At 39.8% G+C, this 16,221-nt stretch overlaps 1 protein-coding gene, 1 long non-coding RNA gene and 1 pseudogene across 2 annotated transcripts; all 3 read left to right on the top strand.

Annotated features, from left to right (window-relative positions):
- Positions 1 to 1,288: 1,288 nt before the first annotated feature.
- On the top strand, positions 1,289 to 2,220 carry LOC106905018 (N-lysine methyltransferase KMT5A-A-like; annotated as a pseudogene).
- Positions 2,221 to 3,359: 1,139 nt separating this feature from the next.
- LOC106905014 (dispanin subfamily A member 2b-like) lies at positions 3,360 to 5,331 on the top strand. Its single transcript, XM_014969606.2, has 2 exons — positions 3,360 to 3,737; positions 4,223 to 5,331. The coding sequence occupies exons 1-2, from the start codon at positions 3,501 to 3,503 to the stop codon at positions 4,391 to 4,393; spliced, it is 408 nt and encodes a 135-aa protein (XP_014825092.2). The 5' UTR covers positions 3,360 to 3,500; the 3' UTR covers positions 4,394 to 5,331.
- A 7,922-nt stretch (positions 5,332 to 13,253) lies between these two features.
- LOC148158735 (uncharacterized) lies at positions 13,254 to 15,424 on the top strand. Its single transcript, XR_015763084.1, has 3 exons — positions 13,254 to 14,726; positions 14,802 to 15,008; positions 15,080 to 15,424. It is a non-coding gene; the product is annotated as an uncharacterized LOC148158735 (long non-coding RNA).
- Positions 15,425 to 16,221: the final 797 nt, after the last annotated feature.

The raw sequence follows: 16,221 nt of genomic DNA, 5'->3' as shown, positions 1-16,221 counted from the left end.
ATAATAGTTTGATCTGGTTTGATGCAGTTTATGAGGACAAAGTAAAATCAGATAAAGTAAGTCAGAAATAGACTAACAACGACATGTCAGCAAGAAAACATAAAAACAGAGGAAAACACATAAACTAAGTATCCTGTTGAGCTGAGGTGTCCAGCAGGTCAATTTTCACTGACGGAAAACCTTTAAAGAGCCAACTTATTATTTAGCAATTGTTTTTTAATGCTTTTTTTTTGTATTTAATTTTATTTGATAGTAAACAGGACTATACCCATCGGTGACTTTCTCTGGATAGCGGACTTGAGCACAACCGTTTCCTAAGTGTGGCATGTAAAGAACAGTGATGTCATGTCCTGTTATTGCTGCTAAAAATACACTAACAACAAAATACAAAGATAATCAGCCACAAAAACATCTGACATTCTAAGTTATGATTATTTTCTCTTTTCTTTTTATAACCCTGCAAAACTGTGAAACCCTTCTTATGTTTTATAGTCAACAAGGTGAAAGAAGAGTTAGCTCTAATGCTTATTAGCATGCATCAATAAAAATGATTAGCTCACATATTGACGTCTCTAAACATAAAGATGCCATAGAAAGTAAATTTGTCTGTAAATAAAACCCATAACTTGTACAAATTAGAACACATGCCAATCTGGGTTGCCATGTTGGCTGCTCAGTCAGCTCAATCCTCAATCTGATTTTTACTTTTGTGTTGAAAACTCAATCCAGACTTTAAGTAATATTATGTTGTGCGATGGACTGAAAAACATATTAGTTTAAACACCAGGGTAGAGAACTGGTAGTGTGGTTTAATATAGTGTTCTGATTATAATTCATTATGTTTTGCTTTTTTCAGTTCAAAGATGCCACCCAAAGAAAGACGTCAGAAACAAAAATGAAAGGATCTGCCAGGAGCAGCCAAAGGTAGTGGACTGTTGACCAACTGGGTCAGAGCGAGTACTGCAGGTAAGAACAAAAAAAAAAAAGGTTTTGAACTGCGGAGCTCCTCAAGCTAAGGGGTGGGCAACTCCAGGCTTCGAGAGCCGGTCTCCAGCAACCTTTAGATGTGTCTCTACTTCGACACACCTGAGTCAAATAATGAGGTCGTTAGCAGGACTTTGGAGAACCTGACTGCACTTAGGAGGTGATTCAGCTGTTGGATTCAAGTGTGTTGAATCAGGGAGACATCTTAGAGTCGCAGGACACCGGCCCTCCAGGACCAGGATTGCCCTCCCCTGAACTAGACGGTGCAGCGCCTTGTAAAAAGAAGAGAGGCAGGTGAAAACCAACCCTGGCCAAGGTGCAGAGCTTCATTAAAAAGTCAAACTGGACCGAGAACTGCGTCTCTGCTGAGCAGGTGCTACAGGGCTGGAGACCACCATCCATCGGCACCCCGGAAGATGACCAGGAACTCGTTCACCACATCCAGTGCCAGAGTTGGACCAGACTTGTGATTTCTGACAGCAAGGAGCCAGGCGCAGGCAAAGGTCGGTTGATGGTACCTGCTGTTTCCTGGATCTGGAAACTGACACTTTTGTAATAATTAAGATGATACTTATTATTATAAATTAATAAAGTAATAAATGGATTAATTCAATTGGGTTTCTCCTCCACAGGGCTCTTTGCGAGCAGGGCATTTCCCAAAGGGCTCCATCCTGTGCGCGACTACCACGGTCAGGTTGCCAACGCCTCCGAGGGCCGGTGGTTGGTGGAATCCCTGAAGGAGGGAGAGGAATCGTATATTTTCTTTTTTAAGTCTGGAGACCAGGACCTGTGCATCGATTCACAGATTCACCCTTGCCAATGTCATCCACAGATGGCCACCTTTGGGAGAATAATAAATCATTCTGCCAAGGACTTTAATGTGAAAGGTGTACTGGCAAAGTTTGCAGTTCTGGCTGGCTGAGCCAATAAGAGCAACGAAAGACATAAGAGGAGAGGAGCTCTGCACAGACTACAAGTGAGGGAGTGGTCGTTTGGGGGCGAAGCCATGGGACTTTCTTGGCTCGATGAGTGAGCTTGGCTCACCTCCCTGTGTTTTAAAAAATAGTCTGATAGTTTATCACTTGGTATTTATTTATTTGCTGTAAATAGTTCAGTATATCTTTTATAGTGTAGTAATTGCTGCTTTGTTTTTTATTTCAGTAAGAGTTTATTTTCTGGGAAGGTATCCTGACATCCTGCAAAGACATTCAAGCAGAAACTATCCACAAACTGAAGTTCAATGGATGCAAGAATTGTGCAGGTGATACCAAAGAAGGTCTGTTAAGATGTTTTTGATTGAAATATTTTAATTTTAGTAAATGTGACCATTTAATGCTGGACATTTGGAGAAAGGCTGTTTGCAGTTTTTTATAATCCATAAAATGTTTTGAAAATCTGCGGTGCATAATAATTTGGAACAGTGAATTATGAGTTTATTTTTGAGAAAAAAAAACTGTTCTCATTGGGAGGTTTGTTAAGTAAAATTTGTTTTTGTCATCAAGTGTTGGTGGTGAGGGAGAACGCCGGCAGACCCAGGTTGTAGAAGATAATGGTGATTTAATGAGGATAAACTGCTCAAACACAGTCCAGGAAGCTGGCAGCACGGCAGAGCGAAAAGCTAAAGCTCAGCACCGGTAGCAACAATTACAGGACTGACCAAACGAGAGCGACGTCGTCTCAGTACTTGACAGTTCAACTGAGATGACTGACAGCTAAACAATAGTACGACGACAAATGACGTACGACAAGGACCCAACAAGAGACAACAGGTGAACTTAAATACACTGGGAGTAATCAGGGATACTAGACACAGCTGGGAACAATCAAGGGGAAGACAGGACAGCACAGAGACTCACAAGAAAAGGAACCAAGAATAAACAGAGAAAACTCAAATCCCCACAGATTTATACTGTAACGGTTCATGACTTGAAAATTAGACTGACCATCATTTGGATTGACCATTAAGGAAAATCTGAGAAAATATCACTTGCATAATAATTTGGAACATGGTGTATAAATCAAAGTAAAACACATTTTTGTCCATTTTTTTGTTTACATGTGTAAAGTGTAGCTGTTTTTCAGAACATACTGAATATTTGATGGAAGAGCAATAATGAAATTGCATTCAAAACTGTCCCGACTGCATAGAAATCCGTTTTTAGCAGAAAAGAATTTTAAACTTCTTCTCTTAAAAGTAAACTTGGGTTTCTTCTTCTTTTCATGAATATTTTTGCTGCTTTCAGACCAAACAGGTTTAATTAAATCTCAATTTGCCTTTAAATGTCTTGTGCGTGCACAGGCAATTTATTTTAGGAGCTAAAAATTCTGAACCTCTAAACTTGACAAAACTAGTAGAAATGAAAGCACTGCAGGTTTTATAAATGTAACCTTGTTGGTAGGTGATGAATAGATCATTATCAAACCACAAGCATCAAAAAAAGCACATCCACTCTCTGTAGCGTGCCAGTTCTTCAGACTCTTCAGATCGTCCTCCACCTGCAGCCGAGCTGAGGGCCATGGATCCTTGTTACACCACTGTAGCTTACACATCTTACCCTGCTGAGACCTTCACACTGCAGGACAGGAGACATGAAGCGTCCCCTGGACAGCCTGGAGGTCCCACAGGAGTTCAGCACACCGTAGTGAACGTCCCCACTGAGCCCACAAGAGATTATCTGGTCTGGTCGCTGTGGAACTTAATCTATGGAAATATTTTCTGTCTTGGATTGGCGGCTCTCATTTACTCTGTCAAGGTGAGTTTATGCTAATAGTTTCTCAGTCATTGTCTGAAATGTCAACATTTTCTGATTGCTTGAAAAAGGAGAGAAATCATGCTTCTGATTCCTCTTTTGGTAAATGACTTTTATGCAGTTTGGAGAAATCTGGAGACTAATTAGAAAAATCTGGATAATTAAGGTTTAAAGACAAAAAGATTTAAATCACAGTGTGATTTCACAAAACTCAAATATCAAGGTAGTTCAATCGTATGGATGGCTTTTCTACTGAAACTCTGAGTCTAGCTTAAGACTCCAAAAGGCTAAAAATGTCTAGAAAAGCCTTTAAACTTTCTAATTTTTACTTTGAAAAAGTGTCTGTTTTTGTAAAATAAATAAAAAGTTAATAACTCAACATGCGCTTTGGTAAATCAAAGATAAAAGTCCCAAAGTTACACCAGGCAATAAGGGAGAACCAGATGTTTTCCATATGAATCGAAAAACATATTTTTTTCTGCTTTCAGGCCAGAGACAGGAAGCTGGTTGGAGATCTGGATGGAGCCAAACGTCACGCCTCCACTGCTCGCGCTCTCAACATCGTGGCGACCGTCCTGACATCGTTAGCCGTCTTTCTCTCCATTGTTGTGCCCATTGCTATGATTGCAAACGCTAGAAGATATTACAGATATCACTAAATAACTTTTGTGTGATATAAGGGGTTTTCAAACACCATATCTTTCTCTCCACTGCTGTGCTCATTGCTATGATTGCAAATGCTGCAAGATGTTAAACATATCACTAAGTAAGAAGGGGTTTTCAAAAGCTGAGTGAAGCTGACACCAAATCTACATCGATCTATGTTCCTACCCTCATCTATGGTCATGAGCTTTGGGTCATGACTGAAAGAACGAGGTCATGGGTACAAGCGGCCGAAATGGGTTTTCTCCGTAGGGTGGCTGGGCTCTCTCTTAGAGAGAGAAGCTCAGTCATCTGGGAGGGACTCAGAGTAGAGCTGCTGCTCCTTCACATCAAGAGGAACCAGTTGAGGTGGCTTGGGCATCTGGTCAGGATGCCTCCTGAATGCCTCCCTGGTGAAGTGTTCTGGGTACGTCCCATCAGGGGGAGGAAGACCCAGAACACGCTGGAGGGTCCATGTTCCTCTGCTGGCCTGGGAACGCCTTGGGATTCCCTGGAGAAACTGGAATAAGTGGCTGAGGGAAGTCTGGGCCTCCCTGCTTAGGCTGCTACCCCCATGACCTGACCTCGGATAAGTGGAAGAAGATGGATGGATGGATGGATGGATGGATGGATGGATGGATGGATGGATGGATGGATGGATGGACAGACAGACAGATGGACTTATTATCATGCATAAATAAAAATGATTAACTAATATATTGAGATCTCTAAACACAAAGATGCCACAGAAAGTAAATTTGTCTGTCAATAATACCCATAACTACTGCAAAATTACAACATATACCAGTCAGGGTTGCCATGTTGGCTGCTCAGTCAGCTCTATCCTCCCAATTCTGTGGCTTTCACAGCAGCTCATGTATCCAGAAACAGCAGCAAATGCCTATTCACTTCCAGTTTTTTCTAAATAAACAATAAAAGCCTTGAACTCTTCTGGCAGCAGTTCGTCTCATTGCTTACATTTTAGCAAAAAGATGCCAAGATGCCCCCTGGTGGCGACTTCAGGCGGGTTTTCAGTACCTTCTGTTTTCTGTCAGTCTTCAACTAGTCCTAAATATCAGCAGTGGTGGAGAAAGTTCCCAAAAAATGTACTTAAGTAAAAGTGCAAATACACAGACAAAAATTTACTCAAGTAAAAGTAAAAGTAACATTTTACTTAAGTAAAAGTAAAAAAGTACTGGCTTTTAAAAATACTTGCGTATTAAAAGTAAAAGTACTTGCTGAATACATAACCTAATCGCTAATATCATTAAATGTACCAATTGTATTTAATTTTAATACATCAGAAATATGCCATTTTAATGAACAATGCCACAAATAAAGCATGTTTTTATTGTGTTTACTCTGTAACACAGTTTAGACTTAGATGTTTGATTTTATGCATCATAATTTCAGGGATGGAATCATCTTGTCTCCTGTCCTAACATAGCATGAACTTCACTTATTTTTGCCACTAGTGGCATTTATTTTGAAAGAAATCCAACTGGCAGGGGATGACATGGAACCAAGGAGCCACGGAGCACGTTGTAGTCTAGACCACCGAACCCGAGACCAAGACAAGACAAAGACCAGCACCCTGTTCTACATGACACAATAAAATTAAGTTTACCTATCAAAATTGCTTCCACATTCCCACAAAACACCTAGATATCAAATACTTAGAGCTGAGAGATTGATTTTATATATATATTTTATATATATATATATATATATATATATATATATATATATATATATATATATATATATATATATATATATAATAATTCCCTTCTCACCCTCCTTGGGTGGTCTCTCTCTTTCATCCTCTGAGCTCGGGTCCTCTACCAGAGGCCTGGGAGCTTGAGGGTTCTGCGCAGTATCTTGGCTGTGCCTAGAACTGCACATTTCTGGACTGAGATGTCTGATGTTGTTCCTGGGATCTGTTTGAGCCACTGGTCCAGTTTGGGGGTGACTGCCCCGAGGGCCCCGATGACCACAGGCACCACTGTGGTCTTCACCTTCCAGGCCTTTTCCAGTTCCTCTCTTAGGCCCTGGTATTTCTCCAGTTTCTCATGCTCCTTTTTCCTGATGTTGTGGTCACTTGGTATTGCTACATCCACCACAACGGCTTTCCTCTGTTCTTTATCCACCACCACAATGTCCGGTTGGTTCGCCATTACCATCTTGTCTGTCTGGATCTGGAAGTCCCACAGGATCTTAGCTCGGTCATTCTCCACCACCTTTAGGGGTGTTCCCCACTTTGACCTTGGGGCTTCCAGTCCATATTCGGCACAGATGTTCCTGTACACTATGCCCGCCACTTGGTTATGTCGTTCATTGTATGCTTTCCCTGCATATATATATATATATATATAATCTAAACACCAGAGCAATAGAGGCTCAGATCTACCACACCAGACAGACAAGACCCAAGGTGTAGGTTGTGCAAGGAGGCCTCTGAGACAGTCCAGCACATAACGGCAGGTTGCAAGATGCTGGCAGGGAAAGCGTACATGGAACGACATAACCAAGTGGCGGGCATAGTGTACAGGAACATCTGTGCAGAATATGGACTGGAAGCCCCGAGGTCAAAGTGGGGAACACCCCCAAAGGTGGTGGAGAATGACCGAGCTAAGATCCTGTGGGACTTCCAGATCCAGACAGACAAGATGGTAATGGCGAACCAACCGGACATTGTGGTGGTGGACAAAGAACAGAGGAAAGCCGTTGTGGTGGATGTAGCAATACCAAGTGACCACAACATCAGGAAAAAGGAGCATGAGAAACTGGAGAAATACCAGGGCCTAAGAGAGGAACTGGAGAAGGCCTGGAAGGTGAAGACCACAGTGGTGCCTGTGGTCATCGGGGCCCTCGGGGCAGTCACCCCCAAACTGGAGCAGTGGCTCAAACGGATCCCAGGAACAACATCAGACATCTCAGTCCAGAAATGTGCAGTTCTAGGCACAGCCAAGATACTGCGCAGAACCCTCAAGCTCCCAGGCCTCTGGTAGAGGACCCGAGCTCAGAGGATGAAAGAGACCACCCACGGAGGGTGAGAGGGGAATTTTTTTTTTTTTTTTATATATATATATATATAGATATAGATATATATATATATGGAATATATATGGAATATATGCAGTAGCTAATATTTTATGAAATAAAATAATATCTACTGCAGTGTACGCAGAGCATTACAAGAACACAGAACGGCTCTCAGTGAGGCTTCAGTCATATCAACCTTAATTAAGGTTGATAGGCCCAACGACCACATCATCTGGTCTCTCATCTCCTTTGTGTATGGAAATCCACTCTGCCTGGGACTGGCGGCCCTCATCTTCTCCATAAAGTTCAGTTTTTGTGTCAGTTTTAAACTTAATTTATCATCAGCTCCAGAAGCAGTTTGGAGTTCGGGGAGTAACGATAACGCAAGTTGCAGAGAGATTTCAATCACTCCATCCTGATTTCAGGAGTTTTGTTTATAATGTGATTGTGGCATAACAGTCTAAGCCAGGTGGTGGCGACATCATCACATACAAAACGGTTCTGTTTAAGAAGGACGACAAAGTAATTTGGTAAATAAATGCTTTTGCTCCAAGTCGACTGTCATAAGACAGCGATTTATTTCAGACGGTGTTTAGAAAATAAATTTAAAATAAGCTAATTTTAAAACTTAACATGTCTTGATTCAAATGGCCTAATTGTGGTTTTGAAATTAGTAATGTATTCTGACTTTTTGACCTTTAATTTACCTGTAGTTACAGCAGATGGTTTGCTAGGATCTTTTGAACTGCCTTTTGTCTGTGGGAAAACAATACAGGAGAAGTTGTAGCTTTTCACACTCATCTGTGAAAAGCCGTAAACACGGCAGGAGATTCTGGCTTGAGAGAGGGTCAGAGATAGCTCCTGGTTGGATGAACAAAGATACGCCTTACTTGAATAAATTAAAGATAAGAATACGCCTTAACTATAAAACTTTCTACACAGAAGTAACAAATTAGATTTGCTCTTGCAACTCTCCAAAGATGTCTCTGCACGTCTTTGCTTTTCTTCTTCTTTCCATTTATGTCAGGTAAATGAATGTATGTCTCCGTTGTTCTGCAGTTTCTGGTGTAAGTTTATGCATTGTCTTATATTGGATTAAACTCTGTAATTCTGTGACGTCAACACGCATTGCTGTTGTTTTCCTTGTGGCTACACGTGGCTCGCCGAGAGGACCTGGGATCCAAGAGAAAGAGAGAGCCAAACTTTTTCCAAAGTTAACCAATTTAGATATTCTTCCTTAACACTCCTTATCACGACCTTCCTGGTAGATTAATTTTTCTCCAGACAAACATTACTGCCCCCAGAAGCACAACCTCCATGTCATAGGTTTTGGGTGATATCTTGCTAGATATCACGTATCTAGGAAGATATCACCCAAAACCTATGACTCAAAAACATTTTTGCGATGCCCAGAATTAGCATGCATTGGTCCCTGCTATTGACACCAACCTCATACCTCATTGGTACCTCATTGGTAACCCAGGAGTTAAACTCCCAGGAGTTAAACTCCTGGGTTACCAATACTGTTCATTCTAAAGCAATAGCATTACAAAATAGTTGCTTTTCTTATTCCAGTGAGCAGCTTCTGTTCGTTTTTACACAAATTTTAAAACCGTTTACATGCACAAAAGCAAGGCTATATAGTTTTCTGTACAAAACCACAAATAACATGTTTATAAGTTTATTTTTTTACTTTTTATGCAGGCAAACAACATGTTACAATGTTCAATATGGATGCTTTTTAAAAATAGGCATATGTGGCAACATTATTTCATTGAAAACAACTTTTTTACTTGACTGTATTAGATTTTAAAAATTAAGAATGATCAATACTTTGTTGGTTTCAAAGTTGCTTTATTGTATCCTCAAAACCCATGACAGCTTTTTGTCCTTGTTTTCTGGTTTTAGACACTTTGCCTGTTCTCACCCTACCATATTTTGTATGGCCTATCTTTTCCTTTTATCCTATTACATTTTTCCATGTCCTCCTCTTCCTCCTCTTGACCTGCCATCTTTTGCTTGTCCTCCTCTTCCTCCTCTTGACCTACCACCTGGTGCGCGTCTTCCTCCTTTTGCCATATTGTCACCTTTCGTACTTCTTCCTCCTCCCACCTTGTGATGCAACGGACATTTTTTTACTGTTCCCACATTGCCTTGTTTTCCTCCTCCTCTCCTCACCTCGCCACCTTTCCTACGTCTTCCTCCTCTCCTCACCTCGCCACCTTATAAAATGTGCTGGAGCTCTGCTTGGGTTGCTAGGCGACAGGTTGGGTAGGGTTAGGGTTAGGGTTAAGGTTCATGTAAAATGACTCCAATGTGTAGTGATAGTAGATATTGTTATTGAAATGTCCAGTTTATCTGAGAGAAAGGGCAAATAATTATCTTTTAACTTTGTGCAGGGTAGTAATAAAACTGCATTACAATAACTGACTTCGATTTGAGTTGCATTTAGTTGTGCCTACTGTCTTCTACTCTTTAAGTTAAATAAAGGTAAAGTTTTAGATTTTGAACCTAAATGTGAGTTTGTGAAACATAAACCTACAGCAGTAAGTTGTGTTAACTTTTTATTAATTTTGTCAAACCTCCAAGAGTTTAATAAACTAGAGTTTTTAGGTTAGTACTTAAAAAACTGAAAGAAGAAAAAGACAGGAGTGGGAACTATTTCCCAGAATGCTTAGCGCCATGTTTCTGTATCCTGAGATGGAAGTGCGTCACATTGATCCGACTCTGGTGTTTTATTAAAGAAAATGTTTATTTTAAAGCTTGAGGATAATGTCCTGTTTACACTAATTGTTTCTGAGCTGAATTCATTGTGAAGTTTAATAAAATTCATCATCAGATCAGAAATTGCAACTTGAAACAAGAATTTAAATTATTCTAAAGTAAAATAAGTTATTTTAACTTGATATTGTGAGTAAAATAATAGAGAAATGTGGTTATTTAACCAGGTGAGGACAGATTTTTTCTGACATATTGTGAAATAATGATTTGGTTTTGCACAAATAAGTAAAAATTTCTAGGATTTATTTACTTATTTATTATTTACTTATTTATTATAAATACTTATAAGTATTTATTTACTTATTGATGATATGTAGAATTATTTGACACATTTCAAGATATTCCATCTTCAGCTATGCCAGTGTCCAGATCAGTCTTGGTCTCGAGACCATTTTTTGATGGTCTGGTTTTGGACTCGATCGCATTTCGTCTCGGTCTCGGGCGCTGAGGACTCGGCATTTTATTTCAAGACCAGTCGAGAACGCAACTGTGAAAATATCACTAAGCGTACAGCATACTGTCCAGTTTATTTGTTAACATCTTTGTTTTCAGTGGGTGCAAAACGCACCAATTAAAGTCCAAGCAATTACGTGTTTCTGTTGCTCCACCTCCCCCTCCTCACCTTTCACTCGCGCGCGGCGCTCTGAGACATGCGCAGTGGTTTCCTCTTAGCGGCAGAAGATGTCTGTCTAATTGTCAGTAATAGAATAGCGCTGCATAAATCATAAGAAAGCCGATGGCCACAGCTAACTCAGCAGCGCTTCGCTTTCACAGACGATGGGGACAACGTCTAACTTTTTTCGTCACTTAGAAAAGTAGCTCAAAGAAGGTAAGCTCCGTTGACGTGATGTTAGTAAAGCTAGCTGTACAGAGACACATAAGTATTTGTGATGAAAAAAAAGTCGTCACTCACTGCGCTGAATTATTGTGCGGAGGTGTTGACTGACACAAATATGGGACAACGTTGTGTCCAAAAGTCTGCAATATAGTGACGTGACATTCAGAAACAGTCCGATTCTTCTGCACGGCTCTTTACTTATTAGATAGGACTGGAGTGTCACTGAGAGCCGTTGTTCTATCAGATAGCCATACGCTGTCAGAATAGCATACATGCAGTGAGTACCATGCCTGCATGCGCATTAAGTCTGACAGTCAGAGGAGTTGTCAGTTCACCATACGCAATAAGTTATGACAAACATAAGTCATTAAATTGTTTTCAATGATAACTATATAGGGGGTCCTGTGGTGGCGCATGGGCAAAGCAAAACCCATGCATTGAGGCCTTAGTCCTGATGCCAGTAGTAACAGGCTCAATTCCCAGCCTGGCAACATTCACCACATGTCTTCCCCCTCCCTCATTACCCTCTTTCCTGTCAAACTACCTTCAAATAAAGGCCACTAGAGCCAACAAATAAAAAAAAAGATAACTACATAGATATACATGCATTGTCATGGTTTCAAAGTGTATTTAAAGCAGGTCTGGCTGCAGCTGGAGTCAGCTACAACACACGTCCATGTAAAACTCATCAACCCACTTAATCGCTAAGTCAGGATGCCATACAATCTGCGACGGCCACGTCAAGGACTAAGTGCTTAACCCCTGCGCCACTACAGCACACCACAGATGCCATACAATTGTTAATAACAAAGTGTATGACGATCTACGTCATGATTCTATGTTGCTATCTTATGGTAATGACGTGTCTGACAGATATAGTCGTGGGTTCGTGCTAAGCGTATGACGATCTGACCTGACAGAACACCCGTTCTTTGTTCTTGTAATGCTCTGCATACACTGCAGGAGCTATTATTATTTTATTTAATTATGTACGTTGATATTTTTTAAATTGACAACTAAAACACAAGAACGAAAGAGCATGCAGAGAATGCACATTGCTCTTTCATTGTTTTCGTTCAAAGTGGCAGCTGTAATGTCTGCCATGGTGTCAGACTACCTGGCTTCATGTAGCGGGATAGAGAGTGAAAACAGTCACGATGAGGGTCTTGTGCTTGGTTACTTCTTGCTTGTTGTTCCTTGGTCAGTGTTCATAGTTGAGCATTATTTACTGTCAGGGCATTGCCTCAATTGCTATGTTTAATGATGCAGACAGTGGTGGTTACTGACATGAGAAATATGGGCAAACGCCCAGGGCGTTATCTTTTTAGGGATGGCACGAGACCACCTCGGTCTCGGTTTCACCACAGAGATGAAATATTTAATATTGGTAAAATGTATTAAGTATTTAATATCTAGGTGTTTTTTGGGAATATAGATCTTTCATATCAAATTGAGAAGCAATTTTGATCATATTTTACATTTTATTGTGTCATGTAGCGCAGGCTGCTGGTCTTGGTCTCGACCTGCCTCGGTCTTGTCTTGGTCTCGATACACTCTGGTCTTGGTCTTGTCTTGGTCTCGGGTTTGGTGGTCTTGACCACAACACTGAGCTATGGTAATGAAATGATAAAACTAATTTTACGTAGATCTGATAATAAAACAAACCACATTTGACCTTAAAGCTGCAGTAAGTAACTTTAACAAAGATACGTTATATATATATATATATATATATATATATATATATATATATATATATATATATATATATATATATATATATATATATATATATTTGATATTTCACTGTTAAAACTGTCATCATGTTTTGATGGTATAACATGAGAGAAATATGCTGCTGGAGTTTATGTTCATAACTGGATGAGTTTATGTCAGCATGTGAATGTTTGCATGTGTGACCAGTCTTCGCCTCTTTTGAAACTAATCATGCAAGAACAGATCATTTTCTCAACCTTATCTCTGAAAAGTCCTTTGAAAGACTCAAGATGGTGAGAAATGCCTAAACCAGTTTTGCCGCCTCATTCTAACTTGCAGATGGAAACAAAGATACAGAGATTAGAAAAGATGGTTTGTTCATCTCTTTCTGAAGTTCTGCTTCTAGAAACATATGAGGAAGTTAGTATGAGTTAGCTGTAAAAACGCTTCTGTTTATGTGATCAAATACACATTTGTGCTTGATTGCAAGTCATGTACGGACGAAACGCGGTTCAGTCGAGCCGTTAGTGGCCCTGAAGAAAGAAAACTTACTAAACAGGTACAGTGGGACTGGAAATTATTGAAACCCCTTTAAATGTTTTACTCTTTGTTTCATTGCAGCCATTTGCTAAAATCAAAAAAGTTCATATTACTTCTCATGAATGTACTCAGCATCCCATATACAGAAAAAAAAGAAATGTAGAAATTTTTTACAAATGTATCTAAATAAATAAATAAATAAAATATCTGTGACCATGTGTGATATTTCAGTTTTTCTTTTTTAATAAATTTGCAAACATTTCTAGTTCTTTCTGTCCTGATGGGATACTGAATGGACATTCATGAGACATAATCTAAGCTTTTTTGATTTTATTAAATCAGCAGCACAACAAGAAGCACTCTGACAAACTGACTTCACTTCAGTCACAGCATTTATTTTTATAAAGATAATAAAGACCTCAGTTTTTCTTAGATGCATTTTTTTGTCAAATTGTGTTTGTCTTTTTTTTTTCTTCTTGGTCAAAACTTTGGAAATTTTTACTTTATTGTGATAAGACCAGAAACTTGTTTCCTAATAAAAAATAAACATAAAACAGACTTAATGCTGAGCAAAGCTTTATTCTGAAGGGAAAACCAAGGCATAAAAGAAAAAAAAAAGTCCAGTAAATACATCATTATTGTGAATAGATTATGAATCAATAAAATAAATTCTGATAACTCCGCAATTTCAAGAAATTATCAAATTTAATAGTCTGGGTTATTTTACACCAACAGCTGTTTGCAACCTACACAAATGTTGTAAAAGTACATCAAGTGTCAGAAAAATATACATATAAAGTACATCAGAAAAGGTTAGTTTTTTAATCATAGATTTCATCTATTTTTTTCTTTTTAATGCACATTTAATATTTTAGATTATGAGACAAACTTTAATGTACACAAAAGCGACCCGAGGAAATATAAAATACAGTTTTTATCATCATTTCTTGGTCAGTGAAATCAGTTGATCTCTTATTGTTTGGGTTACATTCACATGAAGCTACATTGGACATGGACTCAGCTGACTAACAAATACTTACCTGTAGTTACAGCAGATGGTTTGCTAGGATCTTTTGAACTGCCTTTTGTCTGTGTGGAAAACAATACAGGAGAAGTTCCAGCTTTTCACACTCATCTGTGAAAGGCCGTAAACACGGCAGGAGTTTTAGGCTTCAGATAGAGGGTCAGAGATAGCTTCTGGTTGGATGAGCAAAGATACGCCTTATTTGAATAAATTAAAGATAAGAATATACCTTTTACTATAAATGAATGGTATATTCATATTCATTCTGCAGGGGAGTGTTTTCTCTACATTTTCAGGGTGGCAGGCTGACGGGATCCAGCTGGTGCTCGTCATCTCCAATCAACAATGGCCTTAAATAGGAGCGGCTTCCCAGAAGAAGATGCCAGATGGTTCTGCTTCTACAGTGGTACACTCTAGCTCTCAGTGCTGTTGCAAGTGTCTAACTTGCTCCTGACGCCTCTTCCATCTTTCTTCCTCCTAGAACCAACCCGGACCTCTCTCTGAGAATCAGATCCACCTGGACTACCTGGCCCTCGCTGTTCGGCTTGGCCGAGCCCCTGGATTCCTCCACCACCACCACCCTGCTGCTGCCTGTCCACCCTCAGTTACCTGCTGGAACTCCCCTACCTGGAGACCCCTCACTGCCCCAACTGCTGTACCCTCCTCTGCTCACCTGAACCCCCAATCCGTAAGCCCTCATCAGGTTACATCATCATTCCTGTCATTATTCCTCTGTCTAACTGCTCATCCATTTCTCAGTTCCTCCTCTGGCCCGGTTCCTCCCTGCTGCCGCTGATCTACACCTCTCCATCGTTTCCCCCATTACACCTTCTTGTTCAATAAATCTGTAAACTGAGTTTGGTGTCCGTAGTTGTTGCTTGCCTTCGAGTCCTGGTACCTCTCATTATGACAATAAAACTTTCTACACAGAAGTAACAAATCAGATTTGCTCTTGCAACTCTCCAAAGATGTCTTTGCACGTCTTTGCTTTTCTTCTTCTTTCCATTTATGTCAGGTAAATGAATGTATGTCTCCGTTGTTATACAGTTTCTGGTGTAAGTTTATGCATTGTCTTATATTGGATTAAACTCTGTAATTCTGTGACGTCAACACGCATTGTTGTTTTCCTTGTGGCTACACGTGGCCCACCGAGAGGACCTGGGATCCAGAGGAAGAGGGAGCCAAACTTTTTTCCAAATTAACTATTTTAGAATTTTCTTTAACAATGGTTGCTCTTTTTCTCTGAAGCTTGAAATTCGTTTTCTGTGCCTCTTCAGTTAGCCATAGAGGATGGTAACAACGGAGCTGTGAACATGCAGCAAATGGCAAAATGCTCCGCAAACAAGTGAACGAGGCAAATACAATCTCCAAAACACACAACCACAAATCACCCCACATGCAAATACTGCAGAACAGAAACATGTTTACATTCAGGCAACACTACAGACTTCCGGACTCCTGAGTTTACACAAGTTTTCCTTTTATTTCTTGTGGTTGCAGCATTTGCAGTGTTTTTCTGTTGCTCTTCTTTCATTCCTGTGTGTGTGATGAGTTAGCATCATTCATGTGTTTGCAGCTGTCAGCTGCTGTTAAAAAAAGAACTAAAGTAAAGCGGTGTGTTCAGTTTTACCCTGATTCAGACCACAAACCTTTCAGCTGAAACCGTACCTGACTTTTAGCCATGTTCACTGAAGTCAACTGAGCAGGCTGGAAACGGTGACAGGAAATGTTCTCTAACTGAGAGGAAGCAGGTGGCTCTTCCTTTATAGAGATTTTTTATTTATTTTTTTGCCTTATCAAGAAGAATTTCTGTTGTGTCAAAGTTTGAGAAGCAATTAAAAAGTAGGAGCCATGAGATGCTTCAATCAAGTATTTACTTTTTGAGGAGTTTCTAGTTTAAA

Source organism: Poecilia mexicana, unplaced genomic scaffold, assembly GCF_051168715.1.
Source record: "Poecilia mexicana isolate PSO_F unplaced genomic scaffold, ASM5116871v1 scaffold_6, whole genome shotgun sequence".
Lineage (NCBI taxonomy): Eukaryota > Metazoa > Chordata > Actinopteri > Cyprinodontiformes > Poeciliidae > Poecilia > Poecilia mexicana.
The sequence above is the reverse complement of the archived record's forward strand: the minus strand, read 5'-3'. Positions and strand labels throughout refer to the sequence as shown.